Raw genomic sequence first — 19,005 nt, forward strand, 5'->3', positions numbered from 1 at the left:
GATCCAACCATTCTGGAGATCAACTTGGAGCTATGTCCAAAGGGCTATAAACCTGTGCATAGCCTTTGATCCAGCAATACCACTGCTAGTTCTATATCACAAAGACATCCAAAAAAGGGGAAAGGACCCATTTGTACAAAAATATTTATAGCAGCTCTTTTTGCGTGGTGGCTAAGAATGGGAAATCAAAGGCATGCCCATCAGTTGGGGAACAGCTAAACAATCTATGGTATATGAGTGTAATGGAATATTCTTGTGCTATAAAAAATGACAAACAGGATGATTTCAGAAAAACCTGTAAAGACTTACGTGAACTGATGCATAGTGAAGTGAACAGAAACAAGAGAACATTGTACACAGTAACAGCAATATGGTTCAATGAATAACTGTGAATGACTCAGCTATTCTCAGAAATACAATGATCCAAGACAATCCCAAAGGACTAATGATGAAGCATAGTATCTGCTTTCAGAGAAAGAAATGCTATTGTTTGAATCCAGATTGAAGCATGCTATTTTTCACTTTCTTTCATTTTGGGGAAAAAAAATCCAAGAAAGGAAACAGAAATAAAACCCTTGATTAGGGCTGTCCATACACAAATGACCAAAGTATGGATAACAAACTAGATCAACTAGAGATGCTAACACAAAAGGCAAATTTGACTTCATAGCTATCTATAAGATTTGGCATTGATACTCTGATAGAAATATGGCTCTGGAAGGCTAAGGGGCATTGCTCTTTAAAAACTTGCTCCTGTGAAGAAATTCAAGGCACCAGGACAAGGGAAAGTGGCATGGAGGGGAGAGGGAAAAGATAGGGAGAACATTTTGTTGAGGATCAACAGAAGCAGAACAGGAAAGATATTGCCATCATGTTATACTGCAGACCACAGAGACAGTCAGGGAAATATATGGAAACTGAGCACAGGTTTAGCATTGAGGTATTACATAAGAGTGATGGGGAATTTCAATTTGTTAGACGTGTGCTGAAGTTCTCTCTCTCTGGGTGTCTCTCTGCATCTGTCTTTCTCTCTGTCTCTCTTTTTATCTCTCTGTCTTTCTCTGTCTCTCTCTGCCTGACAAAATCAGAGGAGCTAATAATATTTGACTTTATGTAATGATAATTTCATCCTTCAAAAGATGGAGAAACCAACAAGGGGACATTCTATCCTGGATATGAGATTGATTTTTTTAGAGGGATAGATATGAAATCCTAAATTTGGGTTCAAGAAATCACCCTCAAAAATACAAAAGGCAGTATAGCATAGTCAAAAGTTCGTTTTTAAAAGATCTGGTGATTGCAGTGGGCTTTGAGCTTAATATGAACCAGTGGTGTAACATGGCCACCAAGAAAGTAAATGTAGTCTGCCCTGTGTTGTTTAGCTCTAGTTACCACATTTTAGGAATGACATCAATTGCCCTAGAGAGCATCCAGAGGAGAGTAGCAAGGATGATGAAAGATCTTTAATTTGTGACATGTGGAGATTGCTTGAAGGAATTGGACCTGTTTAGCCTAAAGTAGAGAAACTTTAGAGAGGAACATGGTAATTGTCTTCCTAAATTTCAAGGTCTGCCATATGGAAATGACATTAGTCTTGTTCTTGGTACCTGAAGAAAGAATTCATAGCAATGTCTGGAAGTTGCAGAGAAGCAAACCTAGACTGCACAGAAGGAAAAAAAAGACTTCTAGTTAGAGCTATCACAAAGAGGAATACCCTATCTGAGGATTCTTCCTCCCTGGAGAGCTTCAAGCAATGGCTGGATGACCACTTGGATTTGATATGTTACAAAGGGCATTATTGTTCAGATATGAGTTGAACTAGATGATCTTTGAGACCCCTTCCAATTCTGATCCCTCTAAGTATGATGCGTTATTTAAATATGAGGAATATACAAATGGATCCTAGATTCTGATCTGTATCCCTTTAGCCTATTTCCAGGGTTCTCATCTTATACTATCAACTGCCTATTGGACATTTCCATCCATACCTCAGACTCAAAATATCTAAAACCAAACATCTCTCCCTGTCCCTCAATCTTGCTATCTTAAATGTGCCTATTATCTTAACTTCCCTATTTCTATTTACAATGCCATTCTGCTCTTTACTCAGGAAGTCACTGAAGGGTTGGTTGGGAGAAGAGTTATGATATATTTGGAGTAGTACATTAATTAGTAAGGTTATCTGCCCTCAATGTGAAGGTTTGATTAGAGTTAGGAAAAGGTAAGTGATTAGATTTCCCCCAAGAGGGGGTGTTTTCTCCCTTTCTTCATTCTCTCACAAATTCTAATTGGACCCTTCTCTTATAGTTTTAAGGCACTAATGTGTAATATTGTCTTTCCTGTGCTTCTCTTACACTAGATGGTATATGCTTTGAAGGTATAGGTCATGTGTATCATCTTGGGATCTACATTGCCTAGTACAGTGTTTTGCGCATAGTAGATGGTGAATAACTATTTGTGGAATGCAATTGATAAATGTACTTTGGATACTTGGCTGTTTTTGAAGTAGATTCTTCCTTTATTAATGTGTTGCACTGTTTGACTTGAGATATCTCTTTGACATTATGCTCATGCTAATAATAGATTTTGGTATCTCTGTGTGAACAGGACCAGCTGTGTGTTACTGGAGCCTAGCAGCAAGTTGTCACATTTATTTTCTGACTTGGAAAGTCATATAAATGACTATCTAGGAAAGCTGACTTTTGACACTGCCACAACTTTGCTTAGAGTCAAGGCTGTCAGTCATTTTAGCGGTATAAATCTCTGAGGAGATTCTGGATGGGTTATGAGAGTTGATAAGTGCCCTTCTGCCATGAGGTCAGAAGCTTTAGTTCAGGTGCCATAACTGACACAACCTTTGATCTTCTGATGAAAGATTAGCCATTGCTCCAGCGTTTGATGGGAGAAAGAGTTCCTGATGGGAAGAACATAGGGAGAAGTATTTGAGTGTTATCTAGGCCAGAAAGTTCTTTGTCCCATGGTTTGTGGAAATGGTTTGTTATGACTTGAATTCCTGCTGGATTATAAATTATATATGTGATAGCATTTCGTGTAGTTTATAATCTCAATTATATTTGGATCTCTTTAAGTACATAGCACAACGCTTTGTAGTGAATGACAGAAGCCTAGAAGTCTTTCTTTGACATTGATAACAAGACCATTGGATTTGGAGGGTATCTTATTGGTCGAGTGTGTACCTGATGCTTGAATTCCCTCTATACCATCCTCAACAAGTGGTTTTTCCAATTTTATTAGGATACCTCTGGTGAAAGGGAGCTCATTATCTTTTTACTTATTTGAATGGCTCTAATTTTGAGGAAGTCTTTCCTTATAGTGAGCCAAAATTTGACTTGCCATGATATTAAATTTGTAGGTAATACAAAGATGACAATGATTGCTATCATGTTAGATACAAAATGATCTCAATAGACTAGAACATTGAGCTAAATCTAATAACATTTATTTTTAAAGGGATATGTGAAATCCTAAACTTGACTTAAAAAAATTCACCTTCACAAATCTAAGATGTAGAGTGATGTCAATAGTCAATGGTTCTTTAAAAAAAAAAGATTTGGCCTTTATTATGGTAGACTGGGAGCTCAAAATGAACCAGTGGTGTGATATAGTCACCACGAAAGTCAGTGCAATCTACAGTGGTCAGAACCATACCTGGTATGTTATGTTCTTGTCTGAATACTACATTTTATGGGGAATGGTGTTAAAATGGTGAAATGAAAAGTTGGCAACTTTGCCTCAGCTTCCTTAAAGCCTCTTCCACAATGACCTAAAAACATTCCAAACTGAATCCTGAGTGGGAAGAATGGGGAAAATTATTTCATATAAGCGAGGTGCTTGAGGAAGCATTTATACACTAAAGGGGAGAATGGAGGAAAGCAGGCAACACTTGAATCTCATTCTCATATGAACTGGTTAAAGGTGAAGATACATACACACAGTTAAATACAGAAACTCATCTTATCCAACAGAGAAGGAAGAGGGGAAAGGGCTACGAGAAAGAAGAGGAGGGTAAGAGAGAGAATTGACTAAGAGAGGCATTGGTTAGAAAAAAAACAGACTCTTAAGAAGGGGACAGGGTTAACAAAAAGTGAAGGATAAATATAGAGAATTAGATGGAGGGGAATTCACAGTCAGTAATCGTAACTGTGAATATGAATGGGATGAACTCACCCCCAAAATGATAGAGGATGCTAGATTGAATTAGAAACCAGAATCTAACAATATGCTGTTTACAAGAAATACACTTGAAATAGTTCAACACAGAATTAAAATAAGTGACTTGAGCAGAATCTATTATGCTTCAGCTGAAATAAAAAAGACACTGTATTTTATGACAGTGTAGCTATGATAATATAACTCATTGATTTCTAGTTCTTTCCTCTTACGTCAAGTACCATAAGACTAATCTCTCTTTCCCAGCACAGCCCTTCAAACATTTAAAAATCGTATTATGTGTGATAAGCTAACCTCTTTTCAATTTTTACAGAACATCTTTCCTTTGTTACAGATATATCCATACCATAAATATCCATAACTCCTATAAGAATCAGTACTATTAGCTATGTTGTCATGGTTACTAGTGTCTTCACCTTAATGTTATATGTTACACACACCTTTGGGTGTGCTTCAGGTTATTGATTACCCAGTCTCAGGTTTAGACTTAGCGTTAGTTTGACGTGGTAGAAAACAATTTGAACATTGGCTCAGGAAACCTGGAGTTGAATTTCAGTTCTGAAACATGCTAGTTTTGTGACTGTGGATAAACCATTTACCTGCTCTGAATCTCAGTTTCCTCATGTAAAATGTAGGTAATATTTGTACTACCTACCTCAAAGGATTGCTGTGAAAAAAGTAAATTATAATTTTTATAATGTACTGCTGATTTATTTTAAGCTTGTCCACTAAAATCTATAAGTGTATTTGTATGAGCTGCTATCTGGTTGCAGTTTCCAATCTTTTGCTTGTGCAATTTAATTTTTGATACAAAATTCAAGTCTTTACATTTATGTTGAGGCAGATAGGTGGTGCAGTGAATAGAGAACTGGGCCTGCAGTCAGGAAAAACTGAGTTCAAACCTGGCCTCAGATACTTACTAGCTGTGTGACCCTGGAAAGTTACTTATCCTCTGTCAGCCTCAGTTTTTTCAACAGTAAAATGGGGATAATAATCCTACTTCCCAGTAGGCACATAGTAGGTGCCTAACAATTTTTTTTCTTCCTTCCTGTTTCCTCTGACACTTGTCAAATTTATTCTTATTAAGTTGGTTCTGCCTTTTTGTTTTAATTAGATGATTCACTCAATATTCTAACCTGTTAATTATTTTATTTTTGAATCTAGATTCATTGTACTAGCTATAATAGCCCTTCTAGCTCTGTCATCTGAATATTTTGATAAATATAAATCTATGTCTTAAACTCAATGGAAAAAAATGTAGAAAAGAACAGAACTAAGAAGGGAGCCTCAATACAGGCTTCTAGAAATCAGATTGATAACAGATCCCAATCATGGGAGTTAGTGAGGTAATCATTCAACGAGTTCTGAATCCAGTTAATTGTACTATCATTCATCTCACCTCTCTCCAACTTTTCCACAGGGATATTGTGAAAGGCTATGTCAAAAGCCTTGCTGGAATCTAGGTAGTCATGACTGGGTGATTTCTCTGATCTATTTAGTCTAGTAACCGTTCAAAAAAGAAAAAAAAAGGAAATGAAGTTAGTCTGAAGTAACTTGATCTTGTTGAACTCATGCTAATTTCCGGTGACCATCATTTCCATGCTCAAGTGATTACAAACTACACATAACCTTTATAATGTCATCTTGTAAGGGTGACAAGTGTATAACAGACATCCCTCAAATCCCTGGAATACCCTTTAATGGATTTATTACCCATTAATCTTAATTTTTCCTGAACTTTTTTGCATTTGAGCTTGTACACTTCTCATAGAGGAAATGAATTCCATAAGTTGACCTCCCACCTTGTGGTTTTCCTGGGGCTAACCTTGCCAATGACTGAGAATAAATATCAGTAGTTAGGGTTTATTACAGCAAACTGATGGCTGTTTAGAGCATATTAGAATGCATTTAACATGTCTACAACTCCTTATGTCTCTAAGCTTATTTAGCATGTTCATTTTCATGGACTAGGCAATGATGATGCAAGGTCCTTGAGCTATCATTTACGATAGAGAAAGATATTGGAGTTACTGTGGACTATTCTCTAAGACAGTAATCCAATGTATGGCTGTTGACCAGAAAAGGCAACAAAATATGGAACACTATGAAGGGTACAATGAGTTGGAAACATAGGCTTAGGCACCAGATCATTTTCTTGTGAATATAAAAACTATGATTTTCTAAATAAGGAGGTGTGTAAGGTGCCTTAGGGATGCAGCATGTCAGAAGACTGTTCATATTTCTCTCTTTGAGTCGTGATGGCATTTAACCAAGTAATAAAGTGGTCAAGGCTCCCTAAGGTTTCAATGCCATAGTACTTAATTTATATTCATTCTATCTTGACCTTGCTCTAGGTTAATTTTTAATTGTTCTCAAATAGGTTCATGTACTTACTGTCTATCTTCCCTTCCCCCACTTCTCAGGGTGAGCCTCTCAGGGTTGAGAAACTGTCTCTTTTTTTCTAAAATGTTGTATTGATGATTTTTTTTTGCATCACTATAACTTCCCAATACCACCTCCCGTCAGCCCCCCTCCCCATAACAAAGAGAAATGATAAGCTAATAAAATGACTCAGTAATTGTGTCTGACACGTGTATGCAGCATTCCTCATTCATCTTCCATTGCCTTTTTCTCAAAAGAAGCAAATGTTTTGTCAGTCCTCTGGAATCAAGATTTGTCATGTTCATTTTAACATTGCTATATAATTGTAGGTATTGTGTATATTATATTTGGTTCTGCTTTCTTCCCTATGTATCAGTTTGTATAAGTCAGCTCAAAGGTCTCTGAATTACTCATATTTGTTCATTTTTAAACTTGGCTGTACTCCTGACTCTCTTGACTTTACCATTTTGACCCCAGCTGCTTTCTCAAGCTAGAGATGCTCCACTTCTGTGGCTCTCCTCTCCAATCAGCGGTTCCTGCCCTGAGTCTCCATTTGAAGAAATGTCAAGATCAATTAACCTTCCTACCCCCTATTTTTCATCTCCATTTTAGGTGTTGTCTTCCTATAGTGTAAGCTCTTTGAGGGTAGGGTCTGTTTTTCTTTTTTATTTGTGTTTGCCTTGCACATAGTAAATACTTATGAAATTTTTTTATCTATTATTACATTTTTGTGGCACAATGCTATTCCATTATATTACTGTACCATAATTAGAGGAATGGTTGAATAAATCAGTAGATGCCTCATTTCTTCTTTATTTTTATCCACATGTCATTGCGGGAAATCCCAAATAGTAGGCCATCCTCCGCTTTGTTGAAACAGATGTTTGGAGGACTTGAAACTTTAGTAGTGTGAAAATTTTAAAATTCCTTTCTTTTGTCCCTCCCCACTATTTCTTTCTTTTCCCTTTCTTTTATTTCTTCCTCTTATCTTTTATGAACCCCTTTCTCTTCTCTAAATTATAATTGTAATTTCTGCTGATAAATTGTTTACAGAATCTCTTTCCTTTGTTAGATATAATAAAGTTTCCTATTTCAGTAAATCAAAGACCTTTTGTCAAACCCCTAGTTATTTTCTTAATTTTTGTTGATTTGAAAAAATAGAGAAGCAATAATAAATATCCCCGGAGTCCTTAGGAACTCCTAACAAGAGTTGTATATGTGGACCTTGGGGCCTGATGTGCCCCAGTTGGGTCCCAATGTCAGGGGAAGGTTATTGGTGTTTCATAAGAGTGACTCACTAGCCTGCCATGGTAAAGTAAAAGTTTATTGTAAGTGTTGAGATAATGTCAGTAGCACATTTTATTTTTAGAACTTTTTTTTTACTCAACTTAAAGGTTATATTCAAACTCAACTGCATTGTGAATTCAGTGGAAATTTAGGTGATGTAGCACCTCCATCTATATTTAACCTCTTGTTGTATATAGCTGTCTGGCACTTTGTGACTCTGGGGCTACTGTGTACCTCTGAGGAACCCAAATTCTCAGTTATCTGGTGAATTATTTATCCATGGACGGTGTTTAGCAAGTAGCTGATTTGCTCCTACTGCCTGCCACCTCCCACTAACCATCAATCAGTGTGTGCTCAACTCACTTTAATCTTGCATCAATATTTCAAGGATGGATCACAACCAGCTTGTAATTTGTAATGTTAGCTGCCTAAGGCTCAAGAAGGTTAAGTGACTTAGCTTGGAAAAATATCAAGACAGTGTCTCTTTTGGAGGAAGTATGGAGGAAATGCTTGCACATGCATGCATGCCTGACATGCATTGCATTGGAAAGTATAAATATAAGTTTGCATTTTCTATTGGCTCCACCCTCCATTGTTCTCATACAAGTACTTTAGCAAGTTTTATGTACAAATGATCTGTTTGATATAATAGCTATCTGTGTAGCACCTTTCTATATAGACTGTACACCCCATGAATATAGAGACCTCATCTCATCTAAACTATGCATGTTCCCTAGCCAGTTCTTAGTAATCACTTAATTGTTGTTCAATGAGTTGATTGAAATGAATTGGATAACTAAGAAGTGGCTTTACTGACCCATTTGTGCTCTTTTGGGATCAGAACTTCTTGTTTATTTGACATTTTAGACTAATTTGGTTTATGATGTAGTGACAAATGATTTGCTGAAATCTTCAATTTTCTTTTTCAGGATGATTTCCTCTTCAGTGTTTCCATTTTAAGTGGGATCCTATGCAGTGTCTTGGCTGTGTTAAAGTTTATGTTGGGAAAGGTTCTGACAAGCAGGGCTCTGATAACAGATGGTAAGTAGGACCAACTTACCTAGTGATCTTTGTATTAATGTATAAAATCAGTGGCCTAGCTGAGCCTCTTATATACAGAGAATATAAGTGGGCTGTATCTGAACACTGAGAGCTTTGTAGTCCCTTATTCTTTCTGATATACTTGGTTAGATGACCCCCCCCAAGAAAAAGATACTTTTATTCCCTCTGGAACATTAATATTTCCTTTATGAATTATAAATGTTCATCTCTGTCTCTTAGCAGTGTGTCTGTGGGCCCTTAGTCTATTAATCATAAAGCACAAAGGTCTTCCCATATGGTTGACTTTCTCCTGTGTTGCTCCAAGCAAAAAATAAATCCTTTTCCAGAATGTAAAACATACCTTCTTCCTAACTTGATTAGGACTTTTCCCTCTAGCCAACTAAGATCAATACTCACAAAAGAGATTTATATAAATCCTTCTTAGCTGGGTAAGTGGCCCATGTTCTTTATCTGAAAATTCAAGACAAATCAGACACCTCTGTGTTTTATCTTTGGAGTGGACAGGAAATGGGGTACAGGGTTAGTACTATGAAAACAAAAAACAGACTTGGAATCAGAAGAACCTGCTCATGTTAGAAATAATAATAGCTGGCATTTATATATCACTTTTGTATTTGCAAAGTATTGTATATATGTTATCTCCTTTGATCTTCACAACAGCAATGGGACTTCCATGCTATTATTATCCCCATTTTACAGATGAGGAACATGAGACTGAAAGAAGTGAAGTCAGTCAGCATTTATTTAATGTTTTTTTTGACTTGTCCAGGGTCACACAGCTAGGAAATATCTGAGGCAAGATTTGAACTCAGATCTTCCTGATTCCAAGTCCTGTATTCTTTCCACTGTATCACCCACCTGTCCTGGTACTTACTAGCTATGTAGGTTAGTTAGGGGTAGGTTAGTTGGATAGGTTAGTTACCTTCTCTAAGTCCCACTTTCCTTACTTGTAAAATGGATATGATAACATTTAGATTACCTAAGCCACAACATTGTGAGGAAAGTTCTTTATAAAAACCTTAAAGCACTATTTAAATGTAAATTACTATTAATATAATTATAGTTTAGATTAATGATATCATCAGTAATTACTACCTTTTAGGTAAACTGAAAAAGTTTGACAAAGTGGGATTTCCTTTTTCCTATTTATATTTGATTCTTTTTTGGCTTTTATTTGTGCTCAACTCAACTCTCCAGCCTTTATTAAGCCTCTGCTACATCCAAGGCACTGTGCAAGGCACGAAGATTGGGCTATGAAATTTAAAAAGAAAACAAAAAACAAATAAGTCCCTGTCCTCAAGGAGCTTACCATCTACTGGGGGGACAGGGCGGGATATGACATGTACACAAATAGGAAAATACGAGATGTATATTAAATGATATGAAATAATTTCAGGAACAATCAAAGCAATTGGAGTAATTTAGGAGTAATTGAAGTAATTGGGAAAGTCATAATGTAGGAGGTGGCACCAGAGCTATGTTTTGATGTAAGCCAAGGATTAGAAGAGGTAGAGAGAGGTAAGGAAAAGGTACAGGGAACAGGTGGGAGACTACCTGTACCTTGTAGTGGGAGAAGGAATGTTGCGTATGAGAAGCAGGTAATAGACTAGTTTGACTGGGATGGAGAGTGAATGAAGAGAAGAAAATTAAAATAAGATGGAAAATGCAGGTGAACGTCAGATTATAGTGTGTTTTAAATGCCAGGCTGAGGATTTCGTATTTTTTTCCTGGACACAATTAGGAGTCACTAGAGATTATTTTGAATAAAAGAATGACAGAGTGAGACTTATACTTTAGGGATGTCATTGTGGCAGCTACATAAAGTAAGGATAGATAGATATCCATCCAGCTAGTTAGTTTCTCTAGCACTTTAAGGTTTGTAATGTACTTTACACATGTTATCTCATTTTGTCTTCACAATAAGCCTTGGAGGTAGGTGCTATTATTGTCTCCATTTTACAGATGAGGAAAATGAGGTTAAGAGAGCTTAAATGACTTTTCCACCCAACAAGTAAATGGTTGAGGCAGAAGTTAAATTCAAGTCTTCCTAGCTTCAGTCCAACTCTGTATCCATTGAGTCATCTAGTTGCCCAGATTAGCTATGGGAGGAGAATGGAAGGAAGGAGAGGAATTAGGAGAATTATGACATTGTTGAATTGAGAGGTGGTGAGGTTCTGAATGGGAATGGAGGCTATGTGTGAAAAGAGAAGGGGACAGGATGGGAGAAATTTTGTAGGGATAACAATATATGGCAACTGGTAAGATAAAGGGTTGAGGGAAAAGCAAGCAACAAGAGTAACTCCAAGCTTGTGAACTTGGGTGTCAGAAGAGATGATGATTCCCCTTGACAAATATCAAAAAGCTTGGTGGTAAGATGGGCTTTGGGGAAAATGTAATGATTTGAGTTCAAGATGTCTATGGATATCCAGGTGGAGAAGTCATAGCAGGCAGCTTGCGCTGGTATAGCAGTATAGACTAGGATTTAGGAGAGAGATTTGGGGGGTACCTGCATAGAGATAATTGAATCCATGGGTATGTTGCAAAGAAGTAAATAAAAAAAAATCCAAAACAAAAGAAGACCCATCTACTCAAATTCATAGCAATACTTCCTGTGCTAGCAAAAATCCTTGGAAACAAATATCCCATCACTTGGAGAATGGTTATACAAATTGTGACATATGCGCGTAATGGAATATTATTCTACTTTAGGAAATGATGAATATGGAGAATTCAGAGAACAATGGAAACACATAAACTGATGCTGAATGAAGAAAGCAGAATCAAAAGGGCAATATGCATAAGGATTAAAATAATATGAATGAAATCATCATTAAAAGGCAGTAAATTCAGATTAAATAGACTAGTCAGTAATTGGTTCCAGAACAATTGTTGAAACATACTTCCATCCTCTCAGTAGGGGTTTGAGTCAACTAAAGGGGAAAGATGTTCTTTATTTTAATATATGTGGTCATTATGTAAACTAGTTTTGTTTAACTATTTTTCTTTATTACAAGGGTGAGTGCTATTGGGTAGGGGGAAGGAGATATATATATACATATATATCAGAAAATGGCTGTAGTGTTTTGTTAAAAAGCATCAATAAAGCATGTTGATAATTGAAATCATAGTTGCTGATAAGATCATGAAAGAGAGTATTGAGAGAGAAGAGAACCCAGGATAGAGCCGTGGGGGGGGACCTATGCCAAGTGGGCAGGAGAAAGGTGATGAGTCAGCAAAGGAACTGTCAGCCTTTCAAGGCAGGAAGAACATCAAGAGAGAGACATGTCTTGGAAGCCATGGGAGGAGAATATTCAGGAGAGAGGAATGCTTGATTGTATTAAAAACTCTAGGGAGGCCAAGTAGAATGGGAAACTGCTTTTCAGTTTCTGAGGGAAAGATGTTGAGCAGCCATGCGTTTGCCTAAGAGATTGAGAGCTAAAGAAGCTGGGTGCTTGTCAGGGATTAAAAGCACAGGATCATAGAATTTAGGGGACCTTAGAAGTTATTGAATCCAACTCCTCCATTTTTATAATGAGAAAACTGAGTCTCAGAGAGATGAGGTGAAGTATCTAAGGTGACACAAGTATCAGAAAGAAATGTATTAGAATAATAATTTCTTAAATTTTGGTAGAGTCTTTCTTGCAAAAGCTGAAAATTCACATATAAAATATTATGAAAGTGGACAGGATAAATGATTTCATATACAGGGAATAGAATAGATTTTGATTTTATAGAAATCAAATTTTATAGAAATCAGATAGAAATGATTTTATATACAGGGAATAGAATAGATTTAAAGAATAGATTTAATAACTTTCCCAAAGGCAAATGCTGAAGGAACACTCTTCTAGAGTCCAGGCCTCTGAGACCCAGAACTAGTTGGTTGGCCACCTATAATACTAATACACATTTATGTATTAGTCTGCAACCTCCTTGAGGGCAGGGACTATCTTTTGCCTCTTTTTGTATGTATCCCTAGCAGTTCGTGCAGTGCATGACACATTTCAATTTGGGTTTTTTTGTTTTTTTGGCAAAGATATGAGAGTTGTTTGTCATTTCCTTCTCCAGCTTATTTTACAGATGGGGAAATAGAGGCAAACAGGGTTAAGTGACTTGCTCAAGGTCACATAGCTAGTAAGTGTCTGAGGCTGAATTGGAGCTCAGGCCCAAACACTCTATCCACTGTACCATCTAGCTGCCTTAGTAGGTGCTTAATAAATGTTTATTTATTGACATATATATGTGTGTGTGTGTGTGTGTGTGTGTGTATGGTGCTCTACATTTTATTTCTTAGTGTGTCCAGGTCATAGTATTAAGTGATATGAGAAGTTAAAGAAGGAGAATAACCTAATGGTAGAGAGTCTATATCCACTTTAGAGAAGTAGTCTCTGCCCTCAAGGAACTTACATTCTATTGAAGTGGCAGCAATGCCTCCCACAGTGAATAGGAAGTATAATATTGTAATAGTGATTGGCCTGTGTGATGTCTTTGGCAAGCATGCCATGTATGGCCAACCCTCTACTCTGATTATTCTACTTATCTTTTGCATCTGTGCTACTTTTCCCTGCACCAGGGAAGAAATTTTCCCATAGATCACAACTTTTCCATGTTCAAAGCACACAAAGGCATCAGCTTCTTGCTGCTGTGGTAGATGGGCTGGCTAGAAGTGCCTTCTTCACTGATCTGCTTTTAAGAAGTGTTAATGCACTGATGGGTGTGTTTGGCAGCCTGACCCAAGGCTTTCAAGAACTGACCACAGGGATTTCTTACTCAGGCAGGTCTGGATCCAGGACGGGATCTGATTGAATGTCTTGTACTTAATGCTGTTTGAGCGCAGTGCTTCAGTAACAATCAGTCAATAAGTACTTATTGAGCATCTACCATGCACCTAATCCTGTGCTGGATCCATCATCTGGGGGAGACTAGGAACTTTATGTAAGATCTCTGCAACCAGTATGGACACATAGACCCTACCTCTGGGTACTGCCTCCAGAATTTGACTTCAACCCATTTCTACTTTCCATTGGTCTTCCTATTTTCAAATAATCAGAAGGTCAGAGATCTGGAGCTGAAAAGGACCTTAATCAATCAATCAATAAACATTTATTAACTACCTACTATGTGCCAGTCACTATGCTAAATGCTGGCACTACAAAGAGAGGCAAAAGATAGTCCTGAGGGGTTTCCTATCTCCTTCTGAGTCTTTTTTTTTTTTTTTTTTCGGTGAGGCAATTGGGGTTAAGTTACTTGCCCAGGGTCACACAGTTAGTGAGTATCATGTATCTGAGGCAAAATTTGAACTCAGGTCCTCCTGACTCCAGGGCCTGTGCTCCATCCACTGCCCCACCTAGCTGCCCTACTCCTGAGTCTTGAGGGCTTCTCTGGGAGCAGGTGTTGGTTGCTGCTGATTCCACTCTCCTCCCTTCCATATTGGAGGTCTTTGAAGACATATTCCTGGTTATAAAGCCCGTTTGAACTGCCTCAGTGGAAGATGAGAGTTGGAGAGAACAATGCAGAGGGTGGAGGTACTCTTCTTAACTTCAGCTCCTTTCAAATTAGATTTATAAAAATTTTTTATAAAGTAGCTAATTTGTCCAAACCTTTTGGAAACAAAGACAAAAACAAAGCAGTTCCAGCTAAAGGCACTCGTCATATTCCGAGCTGACACAACATACAGGCACTGAGGTAATGGTTCCAAATTTGCCTTGAGCCAGAATGGAAAAAAAAACCCTATTTTAATGACCTAAGAAAGAGCCATTTCCATCTGCATTTGAAAAGTCACTTTGAGTGAAAGGCGAGGCTTTGTGAAATAGCAAAAGTATTTTCTGTCTTCTTTTTAAAAATATTTATTGAATTTATTTTACAGTACCAAAATTTCTGCCAGTCTCTTTCCCCAAGTCCTGTCCAGAGAGCCAGCCCATATAACAAAAGATATTTTTAAAGTAAAAAAGATGAAAACTGAGCAATACGTTAAAAAAAAATCTGATAATAAATACAGCGCACCACATCTGTGGACTTTCCACCCTGCAAGGGAATCAGGTGGGGTTGTCTTCTCATATCTTTTTTTTTTGAGGCCATGTTTGTTATTTGTAATTCTTCGACATTCACTCTTGACTAGTTTGTCCTTGTTTCCATTTACATTGTTGTAGTCATTGAATATATTGTTTTCTTCACTCTGCTTAGTTTACTTTGCGTCAGTTCATCTAAGTTTACCCATGCCTCTCTATTTTCCTTTTGCTATTTTTGCCCAGCGTGGTAATAGTTCATTATATTTGTGTACCACAATGTTTAGCCACTCCCCAATCGAGGGGCATCTACTCTAACATCAGGAGTTTTAAAATAGGCTAAAGGGACTTGATGCCCTGGAGATAGTGAAGAGCTCTAATGCGGTCTGCAGTAATCTGCCCCGCCTCCCCCATGATCCAGCTTTTCTTTTCTAAGAAAGGAAGTCTGGTAGCTAGGTGGTGCAGTGGCTAGAGCAGCAGTCCTAGAGCCAGGAGGACCTGAGCTCAAATCCAGCCACAGCCACTTGACACTTACTAGCTGTGTGACCCTGGGCAAGTCACTTAACTCCATTGCCTACCCCCCTCAGAAAATGGGGCAGCTAGGTGGTGCAGTGGATAGAGAACCAGCCCTGGAGTCAGGAGGACCTGAGTTCAAATCCGGCCTCAGACACTTGATACTTACTAGCTATGTGACCATGGTCTGGATTCAGAGGAGAATCCTTTCCATACCTTTTACCGCAGTAAAGTTTTGAAGCCTTGTGAGCTTGGGTGCTTATAAAGGGAACTGATGGTTGCCCTTAAAGGATATGCTGATAATTTAAGGTAATATTCTCAGATTTCATCCGTGCGAGGACAATGAACCAAATATATTGGTAGTCCCCAGAGCATACCTCTAACACAAAGCATGCACAAAGAAGAATTCTATAATGTCTAGTAATGATGAATGGACTATGCTGATGAACAGCTGATTTAGGCACTAAGATCTGAGCAAGACGTTTGTCCCTCTGTCTCACGACGGATTTTAGAGCTATGCGGCATATTCCAGCCCCGCTCGTGAAATAATAATTTATACTTACAAAATGACTCGCCGTCCCAAAGCACTTTGACGTATGATTTCATCTGATTTTCCCAACGATCCTATGAAGCAGTATCGTCATTTCATCTAGAGCTGAAGAAACTGTGATCCTTGGACATTGGAACTTGGGGAAGGTCACACAACCGGCAAGTGGCAAGAACAAGGACTTGAGTCTGGGTCTGCTGATTCCGGGCTCACCGTTCTTCCCGCTGCCAGAAACTTCCGGAAAATATCTTTGAGGCCTGCTGAGGGGGCTATACTGTGCTTCTTTTGAATTCTTCTCTGGGCCACTCAGTGTAAAACTCAATGTTGGGCCTTTAGGGTAAAAAATGACAGAGAAAATATGGCAAAACGTGGCTCTACATGCCATTGTTTAATAGTTAACGTGGTGACTGATTCTACGCAATCTTTCCAGGAATCTTGTTTGATGTATGTATGTGCTGTTTCTTTTATGTGTTGCATTTATCAAGGGGAAACATGGAAAAGAGCCCAGAGAAAGCTGGGTCGCTCCTTGAAAGAAGGCTTACCTCTCCTGGGGGCATAAGTGACATCTATTTCTTTCTATTTTAAAGCCAAGAATATAATATATACATTGAGTCCTTATAATAGAAAGATCAAAATAATTTTATTATTTATAGGGGATGTTGAATCAGGTTTTTACCACTCGCTTGGATTTTCTCTTCTGTATGTGAAGTTCTTTTCCTTTTTTTTTTTTCTCTCCTCTCCCTCTCTAGAATCAGGTTGGCCAATTTGTTTGGGGGTCCTGCTTGCCTTTACTTTCACAGGACTTAGACCAGGGAAGCAACATAAGAGATCATCTATCCTACTATTCAGGAAACTAGTTTGTTCCTCTGAACTCTGTTCCTCTGCCTCCATTAAGGCTATTGTCAGGCATCTGTAAAAGATAGCACATTCAGTTTTCACAAGTGCTGGTATGTGAGGATTTCTCATTTGGGTTTCCCAGCTGGCACCTCCAGTCCTCCTGAGCTTTCTGGGCCTGATGCTGTTAATTAAGACCGTGGGTCTGTGTAAAGCTGACAAGTTTACAAGCATATGAGGTATTTCTGTAAGGGTATGAGAGTGGTTTTCTTTTTAAACAAATATGCTAGAATTTAGCCATTCAAATGTGCTATCTGTCCCCTTCAAAAGAGTTACCCTGGATGGATGCATTAAAAGTGGCTTTCCCTCTGTAACCTTAGAGCAGACCTGCGTAGCTTGGCAGTAGGTAGGGGCCAAAATTAAAATAGGCTAAAACTTCTTTGGGCCGCAGATAGGTTAGGCTAGAGACAGATAGATGGGTGATGCTCAGTTGCCACAGTACTGTGACAAACAGGAGAGTGTGCGGTGACAACCCTTCATTTTTCACTGGCCACTCGAAATCCTTTGGCTCCGCAACTGAACCATAGGCCTCATATTGTGCAGGCCTGCCTTAGACCTTCCTAGTCCTAGTGGGAAGGGAAGTGGAGGGTAGAGCTGAGAAATCTTTTTTACTGTTCTCGGTAGTGGCATGTCTTCCTCCTTCTGGGGCAGGTTTGATTTATTTTTTAATCCTCTAAAATCATTCAGAACCAAGTATGATGAATTAGATGAAGGATTCAAAATGGGATCAGAAGATGGTGTGAGGAGCATAGGTTTACAAGGGACTTTAGAGACCATAGAGTTCAATGTTCCCATTTTATAGATGAGGTAACTGAGGCTCAAAAAAGTCCAGTGACGTGCCCATAGCCACAAAGCTAGTAAGTATCAGAGACTGTATTGGAATTCAGGACTTCCTGCCTCTGAGTCTAACTTTCTCTCTATTATACCATGTTTGTTGCCTCTCATGTGGCTAGAAAGTAAGGAGACGATTATCTTGTGTGGCTTTCAAATTGACTCTGAAAATAATTCTAAGAGAGGGTTTCAGAATCAATTTAGGCAGTAAGTACAAACATTGGAATAAGTGGCTCATATCCTAAGTTCCAGTATTCTTGTTTTAAAGAAAATCAGTGCCATTACTTGGTAAGGCACTCATTATGGACACACATTTGTATTTTTTTACATAAATAAATACATAAAGGAAATGTGACTTTGTTAGGGTAGAGGACTCCTGGTGTGGAACATAGCAGATAAGTGACTTTTCCATTATGTCACAGCTAGTTTGTGTGAGAGAAAGGATTGAACCCGGGTTATACCAACTCAAACCCGTCACTACCTCTACACTGCCTTCAGACATAGGAAGTATCAATACAATATATACAAACAACAACAGCTAGTATTTACATAATGCTTTCAAGTTTGCAAAGCACTTTCTTTAAGACAATGTGATATGTGAAAATTTAAACTTAGGAGGTTGATTTTAAACTTTAAAGGTTGATTAGATTCACAGCAAAAAACCAGGTACCTCGCCAGAGGAATTTTACCGTCATAAAATCTCAGAGTTGGGAGGAAGATGTCCCTTAATTTGACCTATGTCTGAATAGGAATTCCTTCTAGAAAATCCCTATAAAGCGTTTATCAAGCCAGATTTTGAATCATTCTATCGATAACAACCTTTAGTACTATTCTACTTTTGGTCAATTCTAATTGTCAGGAAGTTTTTCTAATTATGAGCATAATCTACCTGTTGTGTCGCTTTTATCCATTGTTCCTACTTCTCTCCTCTGGGGCTGAACAGAACAAGTTATCCCCCTACCACAATTTTTGTTGTTTGTTGTTCAGTTGTTTCAGTGGTGTCTGACTCTTTGTGACCCCATTTGGGATGTTCTTGGCAAAGATACTGGAGAGGTTTGCTTTTCCTTCTCTAACTCATTTTACAGATGAGGAAACTGAGGCAAACAGGCCTATGTCCAGGGTCATAGCTAGTAAGTGTCTGAGGCCAAATTTGAACTCAGGAAGAGGAGTCTTTCTGACTCCCGGCCCAATACTCTATCCACTGCACCACCTAGTTGCCCTTCTTTCATATTACAACCCTTCAAATACTTCAAATACCATCATCATATTTTCCCTTACCTCCTCACCCTCTAC

The 19,005-nt window shown here is 38.2% G+C and overlaps 1 protein-coding gene across 1 annotated transcript in view; it reads left to right on the forward strand.

Moving 5' to 3' along the window:
- The window catches only part of TMEM163 (transmembrane protein 163), a 269,409-nt gene that overhangs the window by 238,669 nt on the left and 11,735 nt on the right, over positions 1–19,005 (forward strand). Inside the window, exon 6 of the mRNA XM_027835729.1 lies at positions 8,790–8,901. Coding sequence (XP_027691530.1) covers positions 8,790–8,901 — 112 coding nt within the window. The remainder of the gene's footprint in view (positions 1–8,789; positions 8,902–19,005) is intronic.

The sequence above is a fragment of the Vombatus ursinus genome, unplaced genomic scaffold (genome assembly GCF_900497805.2).
Source record: "Vombatus ursinus unplaced genomic scaffold, bare-nosed wombat genome assembly UNPS02014816.1, whole genome shotgun sequence".
NCBI lineage: Eukaryota > Metazoa > Chordata > Mammalia > Diprotodontia > Vombatidae > Vombatus > Vombatus ursinus.